Source organism: Bidens hawaiensis, unplaced genomic scaffold (assembly GCF_021521415.1).
Source record: "Bidens hawaiensis isolate Kalapana, Puna unplaced genomic scaffold, B.hawaiensis_p1.1 tig00046191_1, whole genome shotgun sequence".
In the NCBI taxonomy this organism is placed as follows: Eukaryota; Viridiplantae; Streptophyta; class Magnoliopsida; order Asterales; family Asteraceae; genus Bidens; species Bidens hawaiensis.
Window position 1 is genome coordinate 21,229 of NW_027498240.1, and position 23,494 is coordinate 44,722.

A 23,494-nucleotide genomic window follows, 5' to 3' on the forward strand; every position below is an offset into this window, starting at 1 on the left:
TATGTTCATGAGAGGTTAATAAACTATTTTATTTTTTGATTCATTTAACGACTAGCTGAATATGACCAAACCTTATTAATATTCCCCTAGTCCAATCAGTCAAATTGCATTTGATGTCCACTATGTGGTTACATGTGGAACAATACTTGCTTGCCGACTTATTAAATGGACCATATTATACATTAGTTCATCATGTATTTGCTTTGACCCACTTTTTATACGCGGATCAATTTGTGTTACATTATTTTTAACAAAGTAAATTAATATATAGTTGAAATTAGATTTTGACAAGAAAATATACAACTTAACAAATGGATTTTGTTTTAAAATGTTAAAAAATATATTTGGTAGTCATGTCCACAAAATTTCCAATAACTACATTCATACTTATTTTAGAGGGAATTTGTAACGGGACTTCCTTGACACCCAAACAGCACAAAAAACGCCCCCACCTCATTACGGAGGGGGAGTTTTCGTCCTAAAATTGATATGCACGTTATGTGGGAATGGCGTTTGGGTGCAAAAAAAAAGGAGTCTCATCATTAGTTCAACTAATGTCACACCCCGACCAAAGGCGATGGAACATGCCGAAGTGTAACGATTGTTCATAAGCACATGACACTAATTAAAGTGACAATATTTAATAAACTCATTTCATTTCACAACATCGAAAATGTCACATAACAATTATCCATAAAATAACCATAAACAAGATATCACAAAATATGGCAAATTTGATATTGTTCATTTTTACTAATATCCTAAGGTCTTTGATGTCGTTTTCTTCACAATCATAAATCAACCAAGATGCAAACCTGCAACATTTCATAAAATAAAGTTTGTCAACACAAAGGTTGGTGAACAATTCATAAGTTTAATCATATTAGTATATAATAAAGATATCCACAAAACTTGCATATGAAACGATAAATAAAAGTGGTAATTTTGATAAATAGATATCGCTAAACACATTAGCGACACCTAGCTATAAGGGGATGCCAAATAGTCTAGGATTCTATAGTTATCGTTAATTGCATTACGTTAACGACACCTTGCTATAAGGGGATGCCAAATAGTCTAGGATTTTATAGTTCCACCAACCAAAAGCGATAAACACATAGGCATATAAGCATAGAACACCAAATCGAGCAATTATTTAGGTAAAGTATACAACTACGTTTGTGGTTTAAGATTCAAATATACAGCATTTTGTTGATTAAGTATGAAATGTCACCCCCAAAATAAAAGATGAAAAATGGGGTATGAAGTACTCACCTTCAAGTAGTAAACTTGAAAGATGATAATTTGGAGATTTGTCAGAACGACGAGTTTAACGCACAATGCCTAAAAAGAAAAGAAGTTTTGAATTTAGAAAGGTTGTCTTGAAGGTCTTTAAACAAAATAAATGTTGAGAAATGTAAATAATTAAAGTTCAAGGTTTAAAATATGACTATTTAAGAATTTATAATAATAACCCTTTAAAAGTGTAAGTTTGCTCGAAACCGGGTTAAAGTATCTAACCTTAATATTTACTCAACCTATGTTAAGTAATAAGGTGGGTAAAATGCAATAATGCAAATCCCTTTGGAATAAAGATACTAAAACGGTTTTTTTTATCGAGTGTTCGGGTTGTCGGTTCGGATCTTGATAATTGGTCAAACCCAAAGTCAACTTTCCAAAACTATTGAATGTTATGAGATAACTCAATAAAATTTAATAAGCCTTAACCAAGTATGTAGTTCCATTGTTTTAGAACTAACAACACACGTTAAGCGAGTGTTCGGTTTTGTCGGTCCAAACTTTGTTATGAGATCAAGTTGGATCCAACATTTCCAAGTAGTTAAGAAAATATTTAAAAATCGATTTGTAACTATTTTTAAAGAAATATACAAGTCTTGATGGCTAAAAAAAACACACTTGTGTGTCTTAAGCGAGTAAGAATCGGTTTGGTTTCCACATGTCCAACCACTAAAGAACTTGTATAATTGTCACACCCCGACCAAAGGTGGCGGAACATGCCGAGGTGTAACGATTGTCCATAAGCACATGACACTAATTAAAGTGACAGTATTTAATAAACTCATTTCATTTCACAACATCGAAAATGTCACATAACAATTATCCATAAAATAACCATAAACAAGATATCACAAAATATGGCAAATTGATATTGTTCATTTTTACTAATATCCTAAGGTCTTTGATGTCGTTTTCTTCACAATCATAAATCAACCAAGATGCAAACTTGCAATATTTCATAGAATAAAGTTTGTCAACACAAAGGTCGGTGAGCAATTCATAAGTTTAATCATATTAGTATATAATAAAGATAGCCACAAAACTTGCATACGAAACGATAAATAAAAGTGGTAATTTGGATAAATAGATATCGCTAAACACATTAGCGACACCTAGCTATAAGGAGATGCCAAATAGTCTAGGATTTTATAGTTATCGTTAATTGCATTACGTTAACGACACCTTGCTATAAGGGGATGCCAAATAGTCTAGGATTTTATAGTTCCACCAACCAAAAGCGATAAACACATAGGCATATAGGCATAGAACACCAAATCGAGCAATTATTTAGGTAAAGTATACAACTACGTTTGTGGTTTAAAATTCAAATATAAAGCATTTTGTTGAATAAGTATGAAATGTCACCCCCAAGATAAAAGATGGAAAATGGGGTATGAAGTACTCACCTTCAAGTGGTAAACTTGAAAGATGATAATTTGGAGATTTGTCGGAACGACGAGTTTAACGCACAATGCCTAAAAAGAAAAGAAGTCTTGAATTTAGAAAGGTTGTCTTGAAGGTCTTTAAACAAAATAAATGTTGAGAAATGTAAATAATTAAAGTTCAAGGTTTAAAATGTGACTATTTAAGAATTTATAATAATAACCCTTTAAAAATGTAAGTTTGCTCGAAACCGGGTTAAAGTATCTAACCTTAATATTTACTCAACCTATGTTAAGTAATAAGGTGGGTAAAATGCAAGAATGCAAATTCCTTTGGAATAAAGATACTAAAACGGGTTTTTTTTATCAAGCGTTCGGGTTGTCGGTTCGGGTCTTGATAATTGGTCAAACCCAAAGTCAATTTTCCAAAATATTGAATGTTATGAGATAACTCAATAAAATTTAATAAGACTTAACCAAGTATGTAGTTCCATTGTTTTAGAACTAACAACGCACGTTAAGCGAGTGTTCGGTTTTGTCGGTCCAAACTTTGTTATGAGATCAAGTTGGATCCAACATTTCCAAGTACTTAAGAAAATATTTAAAAATCAATTTGTAACTATTTTTAAAGAAATATACAAGTCTTGATGGCTAAAAAAAACACACTTGTGTGTCTTAAGCGAGCAAGAATCGGTTTGGTTCGGTTTCCATCTCATAACAAGTTCATAGATGGTTTCCACATGTCAAAACACTAAAGAACTTGTATAATAATGTACAAATAAAAAAATACCAAAAGTTAACAATAAAGTCTTTAAACAAAAGTTCGGTTTTCGGTTCGGATCGTGTTTCGGGTTAAGACCGAGGTAAGATTCTACAAACCCATAACCATAGAATTTGTAAAAATGATTTTAGAAACTTAGATCTAACACTAAGTATGTTTAAACAAACAAAACTAGTAACAAAGTTCGGTTTACGATTTAGAGCTATTTACGGTTAAACCGAAGCATAGACTTTTAAAAACCCATAACCATGGAACTTGTAAACATGACCAACAAACTAAAATAAGCAAGATTAATATGTATGAACAAGTTATATAGATGTATACATATCAAGGACACGAAGTCCTCAATGAAGCCTTGCCTTATGGGGTCCGAAACCTCACCGACCGGAATCAGAGAAGTAACTACCAAAGGTAAACAAGGGGTGTATATTATATATATGTTGCACAACCATAAACAAGTATTAATAAGGCTACATAAACTAATTAAGATGAAAGACCAAAATCCTTCAAGAACACTTAAGAAGATAACCTTGAATCTTTGATGTTTGAGAGAGTTTTTTTTTTTTTGGAGTTGTAACAAGGGAAAATGAAGAGGAATGGTGGTGTATATATAGGGTAATGTTGGTGGTTAAATATGGGTGTAAGACACAAGAGTTTTCATGCAAAATGGATCAAGACAAAAACACAAAACAAAAAAAAAATAATAAATAAATAAAAATAAAAATAAAGGTAGGATGTTTTCAAGACCCAACAAGTGTGAAACAATATTGTAACATAAATCCATCATTTTGATTATAACATAAGCTTCGGTTTACAAATCGGGTCGGTTTACATAATAAACAAATACAAAAACGAATACAAACAAGACCCGAAATTGACGAATGTCACAACTAACAACCATAAACCACATCACCCTACTTAATTTAACTAATTATTTTATGGGTGCTGCCAAATGTACCCCCCCCCCCTAACACCATTTTTACTGAACGTACACCCTTCTGAACTTATTAGATCAATTACTATTAGCTCTTAATATTATTTATGTACATATTGATCCATATAACATTATTTTCACTTAATAGTCTCCACTACATTTATCAAATTAAAAAATTTAAGTTATTATTATTATTTAATTTTTTGTATTAATTTTGTAAATATTTACAATATCTTTTTTTAATCTAATAATATATATATACACACACATATATAGTGTTCTATAAATATAATAATACATTGATACAGTCAATAATAAATATTATTATTATGATCTAGGACAATTAACACAAAAAAAGGTGAGAAAACTAAATTAAAACAAAAATATTTTATAGTTTTTAATTTAATATTTTAAAAAGAGACCATAAAATACAAAAAAAAATGTTACATGAGAATATATCAAACAAAAATTCTAAAAGGAAATGAAAGTTAAGGAAATAAAAAAACTTTATAGTTTTTAATATAATATTTTTTAAGGGAAACCATAAAATACTATAAATGTTATAAGAAGTAATACGTCAAATACAATTCTTAAAGAAAATGAAAGTTTAGGGGAGGGGGCATGACGAGTAGAGAAGAGGGTACGTTTAGCCAATCCCTTATTTTATCTATGTAATTTGTAATTATTTAATCCCTAGACATAAACTTGACCAACAAAAAAAAAATTGTGTCTATATGGCGTTTGACATGATCAAAAAAGGGTTTCTTTATCCGCTCCGCAACATTGTCCTGATTTATTTCACTTCTTAACCAAATAGTTAATAATGGCACAATCAATGAGTCTCCAAAAAACCCCCTTTGTATCATATAAGCTATAGTCTGCAAAAAACCCTTTGTATCATATAAGCTATAGGTTTTCATGGTTACAAATTTACAACCTATGACAAAAATTTCTAGACTAGTATTTAAAAAACTCTTTCATAATACAACAAATCAAACTGGTCGAATTGGATGAGTCAACCAAACTATCTAGTTTAAACAATATGATGATTCAGTCTTGACGATCTATGACAATTATTTTTATTTATTTTTCAATGTCATTCAATGTCACGTGTTTCAACTAAAAACTTTAAAATGATACAAAACAATATTTTGAATTAAAGAATCAAAATAATATTGCAAAATCTTTTTTAGAATCAGCCCCCAGGTTGCGAAGAGCCGACATCAAGGTGTCAAACCTTCCCGAATTTAAGTGGTCAAATACTATTTTGATAAAGCACCTAAAATCCACTAGATGGTAACAGAACCTTGTTGAACAAAAAAGAAGTATTCGGATAGACTGTTTATAAATACAATAAAGATATATTATGTATTGCAAAAATAGAAAAAAAAACATACATTATTAAACCGCCAACGAACCAACCATCCACCATACCGTATTAACTCAAACCGGCCAACTTCTTTCATTCTAAACGGTACAGTCACGGTACATTAATTACAAGATAATAAATGGCTTAAACTCATACGATTTAAACGATCTGGACATTCTCTTTTTAAAACCTACCAACTACATAGATTTGACATGCGTTCTATGTTCAAGCAAATGACACCATTCCATGATTGAAAAATAATCTCATAAGGTTGATTTTCAAGAATGCTACAAACATCCTTCCATATGACCATATGTTCTTTGCTTTCTTCCCTCCAAAACAAAACTTCAAACCAACATCACTAATACATAACAATACATGTTCAATCCTCACCAAAAAAGAAATCAAAGCACCCACTAACATCAATAAGTACATGATCCTAATCAAATAATACATTATGTGCTTACAATTTACCAAACTATCAACCATTTTAAAGATAATTGTTCACTCAAATACAAACAAATTCAACATCATTATCATAATGATACATACAAACATACCATTCACCTTCAACCCTGCAACTTCACTGGAACCTCTGGGCCCCGGGCGGTGCAGTTGGCATTGGAAAATGAAAGTTTCCTACACCAGCAGGAGCTTCCACATATGGACTCTATTATAAATATAAATTTGGTTACTTTATATAAATGGAAATAAAATGTTTTAAAAGTAAAAAGAAAAATGATGTACCGGTTGAACCATTGTGGTTTGAGAACTTTGACCGGATTCTGTGCTTCTTGAAGCATGTTCGGTATCAACACCGTTCAGATTATGCACACCAGAGTTTAATATCGGATCGCTTTCGTTCCCATTGGCCGATTTTACCTCCTGAAAATAATAATTATTGATGCATCAGCAATCAAGTTGAATAACTAAGCCTGTAAACGAACCGAATGCTCAATGAACAGCTCGTGAAACTTCGACAGGATGTTTGTTTATGTTCATTTATTTAGTAAACGAATGAGCATAAACACGTCCTGTTTGTTCGTCTATGTTAGTGAACGTCGTTCATTTAAATTCGTTTATGTTTGTTAATATATCCATTTAAAACTTTTTTGGCCGATTACAACTTAGTGCAATTTTAAGAGCTTTTTAGGTCCAACACGGTGTTCTTCACTTCTTCACATTACTTTTAACTAACTCTAGCTCAGTTATGTTCGTTTATTTACGGTCATGAACCATTCTTTTATAATGTTAACGAACGAACATAAACGAACACGAACATGTTCAATTTCTTAAGAAACAAGCACGAACAAGAAAACCCTGTTGGTTTAATTGTCCGTGTTCAGTCACCTTTTCAGTTAAGTTTTTCGAACGAAGACGAACATGCTCCGTTCGGTTCGCACAAGCCTACAATTAACGGGTCGATTTGGGCTGCATATTATTTCAAAAGAACAGGAACGGGCCAACAAGCTGAGTAAAGTTTTTATAATGGTATTTAAAACATTAACTTTCATAAAATTCAAAAAAGTGTATAACGATTGTTGACGGGCCAATCCGACCCGAACCGTTACCCAACCCATTCTACCTGAAAGATCCGACCAAGAGTCCTCAACCCCTTAGCTCGTGCACGTAGTTCCTCCTTTTTCACAGTATTATCTTGAAGAACCTAAAACACAAGTATAAATATACATAAAATACGAATGCAAATACGGTCCACAATGTATATAAACAAAAAAGGGCTTTTAGGTATTCAACCGCTTGACAAACACGAATAAGTGTAGCTTCAATATCTGCCACATTGAGCTTCCAAAGGGAATCAATCATTACTTTCTTGTGTGATTGCATGTATTCTTCAAGTTCCTCTTCTGTGTACTCACCCTCTGCACTCAACTGTTTTTTCATGTCCTCTTGTAGCTGAATTAAAGCAAGTGCACCTAAAGACACACAAAACACGATATTTTATAGCTTAAATGACAATATAATGAAGATAATATTGTATGCATGTATACCTGTTGCTGCTGTAACTTGGGATTTAATAAAATGTCCTTTGTTCCTGAACCATTCAGCAATAAACGGTAGACCTAGTAAAATAGCCTTTTTACCGAGCTCCTTAGCTGCTTGACGTGCATAAATATAACCAATTGTATTCAACATGTCCACACCATAAGCTGCACGAGTCGCATAGCATAATATCAGAAACATAACTTATTAAATTTCTTAAGAAACTGATTGAATATAAGAATACATCACCTGCATTCGAGAGCCTTGATACTTCAGCTTCAGCATGACGAACAAAATCCTCTTTGTTTCCTTGCACGTAGTCATGCAGACGGTTTTTAAGCAATTCGATTAGCTTTTCTTCTCTTTCCTTCTGTACAATCTGTTATAACCAGTTAAAGTTAATATATTTTTTTGTAATATGAAGTATGTTACGGTTTTACACAAACACACCCTCATCTTTTCTTGCACTTTTTTAGCATCAAATTGTTCTCCTTCGGTGAATATATCCAAAGAAGCCATTGATGCCATTGCCAGCTGGCCAATGTAGTCTTCAAATAGCTCACTTCCAAAAAGCATTGCAAAGATTGCAGCAGGATCGATGATTGCTTCACTATAATTAACATAAAAAGATAATATTCAAATTTTGCAGAAATCTACTAAATAAATATCAAAATACCATAATGTTTATATAAAAAAGCTCCTGTCTATAAATAAAAGCCACAAAACTAACGTTGAGATTCCTGATTTCCCGTAAGCATCATAAGCTTGTCTTTGATCTGGATTACTCAATACTTGGTAAGCTTCTCCTAAAGCCTGTGATAGGACATCAAATCTTTGACTAAAACAATATGTTGAAGAAAATATATGTAAAAGATGCAAAAATAATATGAAAGTTACCTGGAAATTTTGAGCTGCAAGAGGATCATTTGGATTTTTATCTGGATGGACCTGTCGTGCCTGCAATCCTCCAAGCATAGCAAGTTTAAAATAATATGAATTTGATCACACCCACATATGTTTGGTCGCAAAATCTATTAATTACTTTTGCAAACAAGCTAAAAAAAACGAATGCATATATAATCATCAAAATTCACTTGATTGTACGCATATAAATGTTAAGATCTCAATTTGACATATCAGCCTTTCCAGTTTCAGATAATGGTTTATTTTAGGTACACAGGCTATGCATAACTATATACAATCAGGGTTGATGCAATTGAGCCGTGCCATCAAACGTATACAAAAAATAGACCTTATATTAGTTTTAGGTTTTTATATAAGGATCTTCATCGGAAAGGCGTAAGAACTTACTAACAAACAATAAAAAAACTCATGTGTCAAATGTTCTCTTGCAAGCAAGATGTGCAACATTTTGCCTACTCTTACATAATTCCTAATCAAAATCGTACGTCGTTTATTGCAGGCAGTGTTGTAAAAATCCCGACTATGAGCCGATAATCCCCGATTAATCGCTAGTCTCCACCCCACTGATTAATTTTGTGCTAGTCAGTCAATTAATCAGTCAATGGTCAAATCCGGTTAAAATCAGGATTAATAGAACTTAGTTGGCGCTTTCTGACGAGGTTTCGGCCAAAATCAGCGGTTTTTAGAGAGATTCCAGCCAATTCCTGGCCAAAGTGTAACTGAAAATTACATTTTTATATAAAAATGTGCGTGTGTATATATAAAACTGAAAATTATACATTAAAGTCTGATCCGATTAAATCCCACAGTCCGACTAGTGACTAGAGACTTCCAATCAGCATAGCTCTGTATACAAAATCTACCCAAACAATATAAACAATCGTTAGGTTTCAATTTCCCTAATTTGATAAGATATATTCAATTAGGGCAAATTACTCAAGAGACATAACATAATAATGTAGTAAATTTAAGGAACCTAAACTGCGTTACACTGATGACTAAACTACAAGTGAAAATGCCATTTAATTTCATAAAACCTTTACCAAATTAGATGCAAATGAGAAGATTGAATTAATAATAATAATAATAACCTTGATGTAATAAGCTTTCTTGATCTCGGCTTCAGTGGCGGAGGGCTTAACCCCGAGGACATCGTAGTATTCCGTCTCCTTCACCATCGGTCATATATATTAACAATCGATGATCTACTGATACTTGGAAGCCCTAGCTCAATTCCTCTATAATTTTCGATTTGAAATGAAATACACCTGTTGTTCTTTACAGATTACGATTATGTAATATTATTATTCCAAGGAAGGAAGGAAGGTGTGAATTCGTTGACTGACCACGGTCCCACCACCACCTTATGCTTATTATTATTATTATTATTCTTCTTCAGCTCATGGTTAACTACTTACAACCGTTGGATTGTGGATGGTCGTGACGAATATTCAAATTTCAAACCGGTCGCAATTTCGAGACTTTTCTTTTGTTTTGTTTCGTTTCGAACTAGGGCGACTTGATTTTATTGATAGTTGTATTCGACAATTTATTAAATTGTACTATATTGCGTGTCTACGAGTCAAGGTGAATTCGATCGGGGCCAGGTTACAAAACCAGTAATACCTCAACCCCGCCCCAAAAAAGAATTTGTTAACGCAAAAATAAAATAATTAACATAACAAAACATGTGTTGTTGTTACGAACTGATGACACTTCGGTTGGTATCTACTTACGGCGCCAAAGATAAAGCAAACCATGAATTTTGTCCACACCCAAATACAACAATTTAACATGTTTAAAATATAAAAAAAAAATACGGTGAACAAAAAACACGCACGTTTCAGTTGCGAACTGATACAAATTCGTTGATTCTAAAATTGACAGACAAAAATGTGATAAAAAAATCCGCGCGTTGCGTTTGCAAACTAACGAAAATTTAGTCGGATTCGACGTTGGCGAGACTAAATCGTACGCAAAAAACCATGTGTTGTGGTGGTGAACCGACACGAGTTCAGTTGGTATCAAGTTACAACACCAAAATTAAAACAATAAGTTAATTTGTCCATGGTAAAAAAAACCGTTTCTTACAGTAGCTAGCTGACATGAATTAAAAACAAAAAACAGATTAAAAGCAAATAAAAAGACTGACCAGCCACGTGGACCAATTACATGGTTACGTCGCCAAACTTCTTAATTAGTATAATAAAATTATATTTCTACTAGTTTTTTTTAAGTTAATTACTTTTTATGAGTACTTGGTGCATTAAGCTCTCACGTTTGCGCAGGTTCTGGAGAAGAGCCAAGTCGCTTTCACTATATTTGCAAATATCACCCTACATTTTTTTTTGTAAGAGTTGTTTTCATGGCTTGAACCAGTGGCCTCCAAGCAGGGGTGCAAGTGAGCTGAGCCTGAGCTCAACCAGGCTCGAGCTTGTCTCGTTTAGCTTACACGGATCCGAGCACGAGCTCGGCTCGTTTCGATCTTTATTTCTAATTAATTTTTATATATTATATTAACAATCGATCTACTAATACTTGGCTCGGGCTCATGTGCTCGAAATTACGACTCACGAGCTCGAGCTCAGCTCATGAAAAGTTTTTCAGGCTCGAGCTTGGCTCGGGCTCGGCTCATGAATAGTTTTTCAAGCTCGGACTCGACTCGTTTACTATTTATTAATTAAATTTTATTTATTTTAATTTTTTTAATATTTTTAATTAAATTTTAATATATAACATAATATATATTATTTAGTTATTCTGTTAATTTATTAATTATTATATACACATATATACGTGTAAATATATACATATATATGTATGTATGTTATAAAAATTATATAAATGACAGGGTTGTTTAGGCTCGTGAGTCTGCTTGAGCTGGATAAGTGAAGCTCGGGCTCGCTTATTAAACAGCCGTACTTTTAGGCTCGAGCTTGTTTAAGCTCGGCTTGATTGAACTTTTTTATTAGCCGATCTCGAGCAGCTCACAAATAGCTCGACTCGCTTGTACTCGCACCTCCAAGTCACAGAACATTAACTTTGCCAGCTGCTCCAACACCCGCCATCCTACTTTTTCCTTTAGTATGTTTAAATAGTAAATTGATTAAATTCATTATACCTAATATTAAAGCGCATTATTAATATATGATTGATTATGCTCACTGACATGATTTTTTTCATAAAGTATAATCAATGCCCTAACCAAAATTTTATAAGGGCGATTAGGATTTTCGGATCCTTCATAAGCCCCTCGATGATTAGCTTATGGCTTTTTTTGTCAACTTTTTTGATGATGCATGTTGCATCCGCGCCATAATTTAACATTACAACCAAAAGTGAAAGATACAGGAGTAGACTTCAGGCCTACGAAATGTTTACGATATGGCAAATGAACAAAACGTCATCATCCTACCAAAACCAGCAAGAGCGCTTGAGGGTTGAGGCAACGAGACCACGATCGTCTTTCACAGTCAAACCATGACACGACCACACACCCTCGTGGACCTTTTGTTGCATTCTCACATAAATGAACGGATATCCACAAGATTGCTTCAACAATAAGGTATAGATGCAAAACAAAGACATGGTGAGTCCAAGCCAAAAGTAATAATTGTTTTATGAGAATTGATAAACTCATAAAAGTAAATTAGCCCAACTTTTTTTAAACAAATTAAGACTATTATAAAATCAAAACTTATAAAAATGAGTCAACAAAGTTTGGGGAAAAAATCTTCCTTACATAGATAACTTTTAATTTGAATTAAGTTAAGATGAATGATTTAGACAAAGTAGGAAATGCACAAAGTCAGAATATTTGTATATGCAAGATGCTAGATGTGATAAGAACCGGTCTCTCTCATCTTAGACCAGCATAAATCCCTCTTGATTGTTTGTGATAGAGAAAAAGCAGTTGCAAATCCGGACAAAGAATTATCATGAACAACTAGTGTTTGAAGTTTGGACAACATTTTAAGATCACTAGTGAACTCATCACAATGGGATTAGTATTTTAGAAAAAATATGGTTAGATGATCCACGGTTGATGCGCAACTTGACCAGTGAATCGAGCCCATGTACTAACCTACTTTCACTCTCTTTGTTCTTATATGTTTAAACAATCTCTCTTCCAATACTTCGACTAACCTTTTGCCAAATAAAGTTACATATTTATCTCATCTAAAGTGGCATTTAAAGCTCTTTTCATATTTAAAAAATAAGAAGATAGATCAAGATCCAAAGAGAAGACAAAAAGAAGTCCTCATATCTGTGCTCATCACTATAAATCTTATGAACACTCGTTTATTTGGCTAGCTCGTATGTACACTTGTAAGAAGACAATGTGGTGATCACATCAAGATTAGTGCGAAGATAGAATGGTGATCAAACCAAGATCAATGGGACAAAAAGAAGTGATCACGTACTACCTTCTTAGCGATATGTTGTATTGTTGCATGGCAATCCCTTACATGTTTAACGTGTAGGATACGCACATTATGTATTAACCATTATAGAAAGACCATAAGTAAGTTTTGACAGGAAAAGTTATTTTCATATGAAGACTTATTTATGCTATGTTTGTTATTGTTATTTATGACAAAGTTAATATATGAAGCCATTTTCAACATTTAGTATACTTTTTTTTCAACTTGTTTCTTACCAAAAGTTAAATAACTAACTTGCTACCCTTAGAGAGCACTTTCGATGCGAGAATGCGATGGACGTGAGAGGAAAACGATAGGAAGGGAGAAGCCCATGAGCATACTAGCTGCCCATGAAGAATTACAAGAGGAGAAAGAAAGGAGAGGAGTGGAGGGTGCTGTGAGTCTGTGACAAAGAAGGCAGACCGACGTGGCGCGCCTGTTGTTGTGGGTTTGTATCCTTAGATCAGCTTAGACCCTTATGTCACCCTTACCAAAGTAAAAAGTATAGAACAAATCATACTAAAGTAACTCAAGGCAATAACTTGGAAAAGACATAATACAATACTATATTGTTGCTAGCTAGGTAGCTTGTTTGAACCAAGTACTAACATAAACAATCATTCCATCTTTTTCAAATCTCCCCTTTGCATCTTTGCACAATACTCGAACAAACTTCCATCAAAGCAACGCCTTACTGATTCTTTCGATAGGAACCCATCCGAGTCCTTCGCTAGAGCAAAAAGAATTCCCCATTCCAACTTGCTTGCAATCCTACATATACATCATAAAATAATACACATGAATATGGTCAAATACCTCTAATCTAAACGCTAAAAAACCATTAGTTTCGAACCACACATTTTGTTTGGCTTAAAGAGATTCTTAGTATTCTAATAATGAAACTGTGAAAGTCATAAGAAGGTACCAGCCAAAGAAATCACATGCGTTGCGAGTTGCTTCGGTCATATCCCAAAGTTCTTTAAGCGTGAGCTTATCGGGCACCGTACGAGCATATTTGCTAAATATGTTCTCAAGGTTTGCCGGGACAAACCTACAACGACATGGAACCACGGTAAAAACCTCCGTGGTTAATATTATTTTGCAACTATTTTGTGACCATGGTTTTTAGCAACAATAACACAATCAAAGATTGCATATTTATATTTGTACTTCATATAAGCTAAAAGAGCATAGGAAAATGAGGTTTTCTCACCTTCCTTCGGTGTCATAAGTTGCGGAATCACTCCCATGTTTGGCCTTGTGTATGTTTTCTATGTAAATTGGGAAGAAAGGTGATGGCAACCAAGTCTATACCACAACATTCACACATAAATTAAATAATTATAACACATTTTGTTATATATAATTCTACCACAAAATCATACATTTGAACTAACTTACCGGCAAAGTGACATAACTCAGGGCTCCATGGACAAGTACCATGCAGATAAAAGAAGCAACAACATTAAATCCGAGGTCACGAAATCCTACATAAGTTAAAGAAACGCGTGTCAATTCAAAGTCCCAAACCAAATACCATAAGGTGATATTAATCTCATTACACACAACTTGCCTTTGTAGGTCTCCCAAGGGAAGATAATCCCGTTATCATCTTGATCAAAAAAACTTACGTGCTGTTGAAGAACGGACATATTGTGATGCCTATGTCCCAATGTTCCATTTGGGTTATCAGTATCAGGCGCAGTCAACGCTCGCGCCATATCTAAACATACCACAAATTAAATCAACACAGATAATGCTTTCTATAGTAAAGATTATTAAATTAATCTAAGTAATATCTCCTCCCTAACATCACCCAAGAAAGTATACACAATGTGCTTGAAAACCCTATAATAAATTCAAATGAGAGTGGATCATAATGCCATACATGGTTTAGGAAGCCTATTGTCAAGATCGGCTCGAATTTTTCTTTCAGATGTAACCGGAGCCTTGTCGGCTATAGTTAACATTGAATCCGCAGCCTTATCACCCATATTTTGATCAATCTTCTTTGAACTCAACAAGTTAACTTTTTATTGATTTGTTTTGTGACTCTAGTGTGTAATTCTACTAGTAAAGTTTGTATAAGATCTATCTTTAGAATAAACTAACTTTATTGGTGGCTATTTTTAAACTTAAAAGGAGAGAAATTGTTTGCTTTAAAGTCGAATGATGGGATCATATGAATTGAAATTTTCTCTTGGACATGACAGCCCTTCAAACCCTATTCTTGAGGGGTGTGTGTGTACACACATATGTAACACTTCTAATTATCTAAATAGAATAAAATACAAAGTTGGTGCCGCAAGGCATCTAATCGGGCCAATGGCGCGTTGTCACGCGGCCATGTTATATGTTTTTTTTCCAGTTTTAATTCATGTATCGTAACGAACGTAATCGAAATTAATAGAATAAAATACAAAGTTGGTGCCGCAAGGCATCTAATTGGGCCAAGTGGCGCATTGTCACTAGGCCATGTTCTATGTTTTTTTTTTCAGTTTTAATTCATGTATCGTAACAAACGTAATCGAAATTGACTGATATTGTATAGACTCGCCGCCTCAACGCCAGGACCGACAACGCTTGGATGTTCGAGTTCGACAACACCTCACTAGTTAAATATCTAATTGTCACATGTAGAATTTTATAATTAATGTTAACATGTCATAATAATTATCACTGGTATATTTATAGATTATAATCTCTATTTTATCAAGTTAATTAAAATTCTTGTTTGATCAACTTGATTATGAATTATGGTGAAGTAATATGGTATTGTTGTATTTAATTTCAGGTTTTCCTTGAACTTAATTAATCTTGATTAACTCATGGTTATCTTTTGTTTCTTTAAGCTCCGTAGTATTTAATCTCGATTTGAAGTTGATATAATTATATAAAATGTTTTTATTGGAGTTGGTCAGCTGAGATACAAGATCATTCCGATGAATACAAATTCGTTGGTATGTGCTCAATTTGTTTCTTTTCTCTGTCACTATTGAAATGGCAATAGATGTCTTGGAGTTCCATGTAAAACTTTGACCCCTTAGACATGACCCAAACAGACCAAATTGACCTATTCATAAACAAATGGATCGAAATGAATTAACATAAACATCATATCAATTTCTGTGTTCAATCTAACAATCATATCATTAGATTATTTATTGCGACTTTAAATCGTCTATTTGGTTTCAAAGTACATCATTTACTAGTTTGTTGTGAATCAATATTTCACAACTAAACAAGCATCACAGTTAGCTATAGAAGAACCACATTCATCATATTCCTCATGAGTCATGCCTAATCTTTCACTCCCCTCGCTTATATCTTCAGAGCATTCTTTTGACCCATTCATCTTGTTGGGCCAGTGGATTGGGCTGGGCTTTTCAGATATTATTTGGGCTAGATCTGGTTTCATAACATAAAAAAAAATGAAAAAGGAAAAATAGAGGACATGTCATGTTCCTTGCTAGTAGTGTTTTCAACTAAAATCTTGTTTCTGCAGCTTCTTGAGAAACACACGTATACTACAAACTACGATTTGTTTATTCTCGTTGGTTAACATAGTATATGCGGGTATCGTGACTTTCTTTTTTGGTAACGGTTATCATGGTTATTAAAAAAAAAAAAACCATTGGTCTTATGGTTTAGTGATAGCCTAGTTGCTTCTACTAGGACAGGTCGTCAGTTCAAGCCACGACACATGTGTCTAAGAATGGTTTTATGCAGGGTCGTCTTCGAGAATTGTTAAAAATTTTTAGGCTGAAGGCGAAAAAAATTTGAGCCTTAAATAAAAGAGATTTTTGTTGGATTTAATCAATTACATTTCAAATAGGTTTACTTGGTTATAATTTGGGTTGTGAAAAAAAATTATATAAAATAAACTTAAATTAGTTGAGTAATTGAGTTTAAAAATTAAAAATACATATTTTTCACGCACACTCACATCTATAATTCTGGCCTAACGAGGTGATCGGGCTCGGGATCATTGACCACCATGCCCTCCTGTCAAAGTCGGCCATGGTTTTACGTGGTTGTTACATTTTCGATTAGGATCCAAAGCGTCAAATATCCGAGGACGGTTGTAACCCATCACCTGGAGAAATGAATTTTATATAATCACAAAAATAAATAAAAATGAGAACCGGTTGGAAACGGAAAAAGAAAACGTTGTGTGAATCATAGCAACTTCATCTTCTCCAATTGAATTACACACACACACATATGTTGTTTCAGGTTGGAGGTCAAGGGAGTCATCCCACCTTCTTCGAGATGTCCGCCGCTCAACAGCTTCCTTCCAGCCTCCGTGCCGCACTCACCTACTCCATCGGCGTATGCTTCTGCTTTCATTTTCTATTTAGGTTTTCACTTCTTAATTTGTTGAATCAATTGGAACGAAATTAATTAGGTATTGGCTCTCAGAAGACCGTTCCTTCATACGATACTGGATTACGAAGACGAGTTCTTCGCCGCTCTTATGCTCGTTCTCGAAACACATAGCCTACGCACCACAGGTTGATTTCGTAACCTTATGTTTGATTCATGAATTGTGTAGATAGTTTAGTAATTGTGTACGTGATGCCACCAATTTGAACCGTATATACGTAATTTTATTATGTGAAAATTTTTGGGGCTTTTAGCAGATTGTAAAATCTTAATGAAAATAATGTATGTGGCTTAGGATCCTAACTAGGTTGTCTAGGCTAGAGCTCACTCATGAGTAGTTTTTCAGGCTCGAGCTCGGCTCATGAGTAGTTTTTCAAGCTTGAGTTCGACAGTTCATTAGTAGTTTTTTTTGCTCGAGCTTGGCAGCCGGTGAATAGATTTTCAAGCTCCAGCTTGGCGGCTCGTTAGTAGTTTTTCAAGCTTGAGCTTGGCGTCTCGTGAGTAGTATTTCAAGCTCAAGCTTAGCGGCTGGTTGGTAGTTTTTCAAGCTCAAGCTCAAGCTCATTAATAGTTTTTCAAGCTCGAGCTTGGCGTCTCGTGAGTAGTATTTCAAGCTCGAGCTCGGCGGCTCGTTAGTAGTTTTTCAAGCTCGAGTTTGGCGGCTCATGAGTAGTTTTTCAAGCTTGAGCTCTATCTTCATTTCCAAAGCTCAAGCTCGGCTTGTGAGTAGATTTTCAGGCTTGCGTTTGGCCGTGGCTCGACTCGGTTATTATTTATTAATTGTTTTACTTTTATTTATACTTATTTCTTCTATATATCTTAATTATAGTTTTTTACATATAACGTAATATATATTATTTACTTATCATAGTGTTATATATAATTAAAATTACAGAAATAATAGGATTGTGAGTTGGCTCGGGCCCACTTATTAAACAAGTTTACTTTTAGGCTCGAGCTTTTAGCGAGCCAATCTCGAGTAGCTCATAGGTGGCTTGGCTTGTATGCATCTCTAAGACTAACATGTTGGAATATGGAAAGATCACTATCATCAACATGGTTATCAGAGTTTTGTTACATAATTTCATGATTAGACTCTTCAAATGCTATGATATTACGTTTCAAAATTCATATATGCCATGTTAACCTGATGCTATTGTGTTCTTCCAGATGCATCTTTTGCAGAGACTTTATACGGCTTAAGAAGGAGAGCAGTTAATATTAATGTGACAAAGGGTGATCTTCAAATAGAACCAGGAAACAGAATTCAACATTCTGGAATAAGAAAGCGCCAAAAGCTTCTCTCGGTTGTCTTTCTGGTTAGTATTGCATCATGTACATCTTTATTTGTCAAACATAAACGTTACACCAATACGATTGCATGGAGCAGGTTGTGTTACCATATTTCAAGTCAAAGTTGCATGCAATCTATAATAAAGAAAGAGAAGCTGCACTTCAAGCTAGTCTTTGGGGAAACGTTAATCAACAATTTGATGTTATTGACAATTTGGATGATGCAAGTGGCTCATTCGCTTCAACTAGCGGGTTGGATACAGATTTGTCAGTTAGAACACGATTCAGAAACAGATTGCATAAGATTGTAGCTACTTGTTACCCATGGTTGCATGCTGGAACTGAAGGTTATTGTAATAGTAATAGTAATCATATTATGATACATAATATGTATTTATTGTGTGTTAACCTAATTATTATCTGATAATTATCATGCAGGATTAGCATTTGCTTACCAGTTGCTATACCTATTGGATGCTACTGGATTCTACTCTCCGGGTTTACATGCACTTGGACTCCAAGTTTGTCGGGCTACAGGACAAGAGCTCGTAAGTTTTTGACTTTGAGTGAATACTTATTGGCATTTTTAAGTAATTGGAAGTGGCAAATTTACGACTCACTCTGTCCTAGTACATATACAATGTTTAGGTTTTTAAATGAACCGAACGAACATGAAGGGGGCATGCTCATGTTCATGTTCATTTAACTTTAACTGAACATGAACAATTAAATAAACAGGGTTTGCTTGCTCTTGTTCGTTCGTTAAGAAAATGAATGTGCTCATGCTTGCTCGTTCACAGTATAAACAAATGGTTCCCAAATGTAAACGAATGAATATAATTGAGCGAATACCAATTAAAAGTAAACATGAAGTTTTATCTGTTGGGACCTAAAAAGTTAATAAAACTAGACTAAGCTCTAATGAGTGATACATTACTTTCATGAATCTAGTCTAAATTGTGACGGGCCTAAAGTTGTAACTAAATATATAAATGAACGTAAATGAGCAAACTTAAAAGGATGCAAACTAATGAACATAAATGTATGTAACCGAAAGAACATAAATGGGCAATCATAAATGAATAATCGTAAGCGAACGATCGCGAACATAAATGAATGAATGAGACATGTGTTCATGTTCGTTTGTTTGACTAAATAAATGAACAATGCTGTTTGTGTTCTGTTCGTTCATTTATTGAATAAATGAACTTCCTATCAAACGGTTCGCAAACAGTGCAGTGAATTTTCAGTTAGTTTAATGGCCTAGATCTGTGGCGTTATATATTGTAATGAATACTAAAAGGGTAAATGAGTAATATTTTGTAACAAAATTTGCCAAAAGAAAACAAATGCCTAAACAAGCCTCTTTTTTGTTTGTTTTTATTTTGTTGTCATTGTTTACTTTTCATTTAGTTGACTTTTGATGTCAAGGTAGATGGATACTTCATCAAGAATTTCCAAAATAAGAAGTAATGAACGTGAAAGACTACGTGGCCCACCTTGGTTAAAGGTATGCTTAACATTCTTTATCCTTTTGTTATATTATTAATAATAATCATAATATACGTGATGGTGTCATATTTAATGTTGTTATCACAAATGTTTGAATCAAATTTCTGTGTTTCAGACAGTGCAAGGAGCATTGCTAACTTGTGCATATGCAGTTCTGGACTATGCACAAACTGGTCTGATAGCTGCAGTATTTGGTTTTAAGGTATGTGTGTTTTGTTTTATATATGTTTTTATATACTAAACTTTCTAAAATATTTTATCATCATGTGCTATAATTATAGATGATGGAATGGTGGTACCAGTCTGCTGAGGAGAGAATGTCGGCTCCAACCGTGTATCCTCCACCACCTCCTCCTCCCGCGCCAAAGGTATATACATATGAACACATTATATACAAATATGTACATGTATACTTACCTTTTTATGTGGCAGGTGGCGAAGGAGGGTATCCCTCTGCCACCTGACAGGACATTATGTCCTCTATGTTCTCAAAAGCTGGCGAATCCATCAGCAGTTACGGTTTCCGGGTTCGTGTTTTGCTATGCTTGCATATTCAAGTATGTTTCACAGGTATGGATTCTTGTAACTGTCATCTTGAAACTGAATTATTATATATTCATCCATATATGTCTAATTGTTGGTTTGCGTGACAATAGTATAATCGTTGTCCGGTTACATTGGTTCCTGCAACTGTGGACCAGATTAGGAGGCTCTTTCATGATCTGTAGAAGCCAGTTCAGACCATATACAAATGGGAGGTTGATCAATGGGCTTGCCATACATAATATGATCATGGATGTTGAATTAAGATGCTTTGAGTTCATTGTTGTAGACCAATGATAAAGCAAGTGAATTAAGCTTCAATCTCTTTGTACATAATGTAGATTAATCGTTATTACAACATTAATGCAACCACATTACCCGCACCAACACAGGCCATGCCACGATCCCCCCCCCCCCCCTCCCAACAACATTGTTGCCACCACCTTAGCTGCTATTGTTGTGCATCCTCACCATTGTTGCCACCACCACCAGCATTATTGTCACCATGTCCATTGTTGCTGCACCATTGTTGCCATTCTTCACCACTAACCGACATAAGTGCAAATGTAGCGGGTGAGCCATTTTGGCACATCTTTTCTTTCTTAGACAACCTATTTCAAGGTGAACCAATTTTGGGGGGAACTTGATTTGATCTTTAACCGAATTGAGACATTTAAAAACAGACTATTTTGATCAGAATTTTTTTTTGGTTGGACCCAGCTTTACAGTTGCTGCCATTCGTTTTTGCTAGAACCTAGTTTGACATGCGACCCAAAATTCTCTGTCCAGTTTAGCAAGCTTGTTCACAATCTATACTCAACATACGCAATAAGGTTGCCATAACATGTCGGACATGACACGATAAGACATGATGACCTGTGGTACGAAACACGAACACGACAACTAATTGTCATTTTTCCCAAACATGAACACAAACATGTTTAGTAACAGGTTAACCTGTTAATAGACCTATTTATAGACAGAATGAATAATACATATGTAATAAAACAAAATTTTCAAAACGAGCATAGATGTCTTAATTAATACATAATCCATAACATTTTTGAAACAAAAAACCACGAATCAATAACATAGTTGAAGCAAAAAACCACAGATTTATAACACACTTGAAACAAAAAACCATAGAAGAAAATCATTACATCCGTTAAAAATATAATATCCGGTTTTGACAGACATGAATGAAATGTCGTGTGTAAGCATGACTTTGGGTTCATGACTTTTAGAGTATATATTTATTTTTTTAATTAAAAATCTACACATGTTACTAACAGGTTAAAAGGTCTTTTAACCTGTTAAGACACGACTTTATACATGTCTTAAACAAGTTTACCTGTTTAAAACACGAAACCCGTTAAGCTCAAACCAAAACCTATTAAAACTCGTGTCATGTCATGTTAACAGGTTCGTGTCATAAATTGACAGCATAACACTATAGTAGCTCAACATATGGAACACTATAGTAGAAACAACAATGTGAGATTGACCCACATCCCCTGAATTAATATTCACAGGGTCGGCTCTCTCAAGGAAGGCATGATGGTTGACGGCCTCCGACCTGGCACTACACCAGGCGCGATATCTTTAAATAAAATTATATATATTTTTATGAAAACAATATGTATAATTAATGTTTAAACTCTATTACACAACTACTAGCTTGGTCTAATGTCAAAGGGGTATGACTCCCAACTGAAAGGTTATGGCTTTCCGTATCATTTGAGACATGTTAAGTCTATTTTTATATAAAAAGTTTTTTTACACAACCCAAGTCATGAGTCATGACCAAGTAAGTCTATTTAAATTTAAAAAAAATAAATTGTTTAAACCAGCAAAAAGCCGCTTTTACTTCAGACCCAATTTTTTTTCGCCTTCGATCCAAAATTTTTAACAATTTTTAGAGACGGTGCTAATATTCGATTAACATGAAGTCTAAATCAACCTAATGTGATGGTGTCATCTACTCAGGCCTTATGCGGCTTCCTTATCAACCAATCATTCCGTCTTGTTTATTCACGAGTTACTATCGGTGTAAACAACCCGTACCAAGTTTGAACGTGGCTCTCAGTTATACTTTTATTTCTAAATATCAAGCACGACTTAGACTCAACTTTTATTTCTAAAAGTATTTAGGATCATTTGTACAGAGCGATGGGGAATTAGACAGTGATGTGATCCACCGAGTTCAGGTAGGATGGTGTAGATGGAAAGCAGCCACATGTATATTGTGCGACAAGAGTTTCCCGACTAAACTAAAGGGAAAATTCTATATGGTGGCAGTTAGACCTGCAATGCTATATGGAACAGATTGTTGGACCATCAAGAAGGCACAAGTGCGGAAGATGGAGGTAGCAGAAATGAGAATGCTACGTTGGATGTGTGGGCACACAAGGCTAGACCGAATAAGAAACGTTGTGTTTCGCGAGAGATTAGGGGTGGCGAACATAGCAGACAAGATAAGAGAGTGGAGACTGAGATGGTTTGGACATGTAAAGAGAAGACAGACGACGAATCATGTTAGATCCGTAGAAAACATTACTATAGAGGGGAGGAGGGGTAGAGGACGACCGAAATTGACTTGGGATGAGAGGATTAGGCATGATTTGATAGACCTAAACCTCTCCGAGG

At 34.4% G+C, this 23,494-nt stretch overlaps 3 protein-coding genes across 4 annotated transcripts; 1 reads left to right on the forward strand and 2 right to left on the reverse strand.

Annotated features, from left to right (window-relative positions):
- Positions 1–6,144: 6,144 nt before the first annotated feature.
- Positions 6,145–9,879, reverse strand: LOC143596253 (chaperone protein dnaJ 10-like). Its single transcript, XM_077075077.1, has 10 exons — positions 9,782–9,879; positions 8,664–8,723; positions 8,497–8,579; positions 8,217–8,376; positions 8,016–8,145; positions 7,775–7,933; positions 7,521–7,699; positions 7,351–7,431; positions 6,513–6,650; positions 6,145–6,435 (listed from the first exon to the last, which is right to left on the reverse strand). Exons 1-10 carry the CDS (start codon positions 9,866–9,868, stop codon positions 6,349–6,351), a joined length of 1,164 nt encoding a protein of 387 aa, XP_076931192.1. The 5' UTR covers positions 9,869–9,879; the 3' UTR covers positions 6,145–6,348.
- A 3,852-nt stretch (positions 9,880–13,731) lies between these two features.
- Positions 13,732–15,348, reverse strand: LOC143596254 (peroxygenase-like). 2 transcript variants are annotated; one of them, XM_077075078.1, is made up of 6 exons: positions 15,003–15,348; positions 14,688–14,837; positions 14,516–14,601; positions 14,328–14,422; positions 14,040–14,165; positions 13,732–13,885 (listed from the first exon to the last, which is right to left on the reverse strand). In XM_077075078.1, exons 1-6 carry the CDS (start codon positions 15,106–15,108, stop codon positions 13,732–13,734), a joined length of 717 nt encoding a protein of 238 aa, XP_076931193.1. In that variant the 5' UTR covers positions 15,109–15,348. The 2 variants fall into 2 exon arrangements, with proteins under 2 accessions (XP_076931193.1, XP_076931194.1); XM_077075079.1 differs by lacking the exon at positions 14,040–14,165.
- Positions 15,349–17,281: 1,933 nt separating this feature from the next.
- LOC143596255 (peroxisome biogenesis protein 12-like) lies at positions 17,282–21,094 on the forward strand. Its single transcript, XM_077075080.1, has 10 exons — positions 17,282–17,446; positions 17,523–17,628; positions 18,671–18,819; positions 18,891–19,140; positions 19,232–19,341; positions 20,229–20,303; positions 20,421–20,507; positions 20,587–20,673; positions 20,738–20,875; positions 20,962–21,094. The coding sequence occupies exons 1-10, from the start codon at positions 17,339–17,341 to the stop codon at positions 21,031–21,033; spliced, it is 1,182 nt and encodes a 393-aa protein (XP_076931195.1). The 5' UTR covers positions 17,282–17,338; the 3' UTR covers positions 21,034–21,094.
- The last annotated feature ends 2,400 nt before the right edge of the window (positions 21,095–23,494 follow it).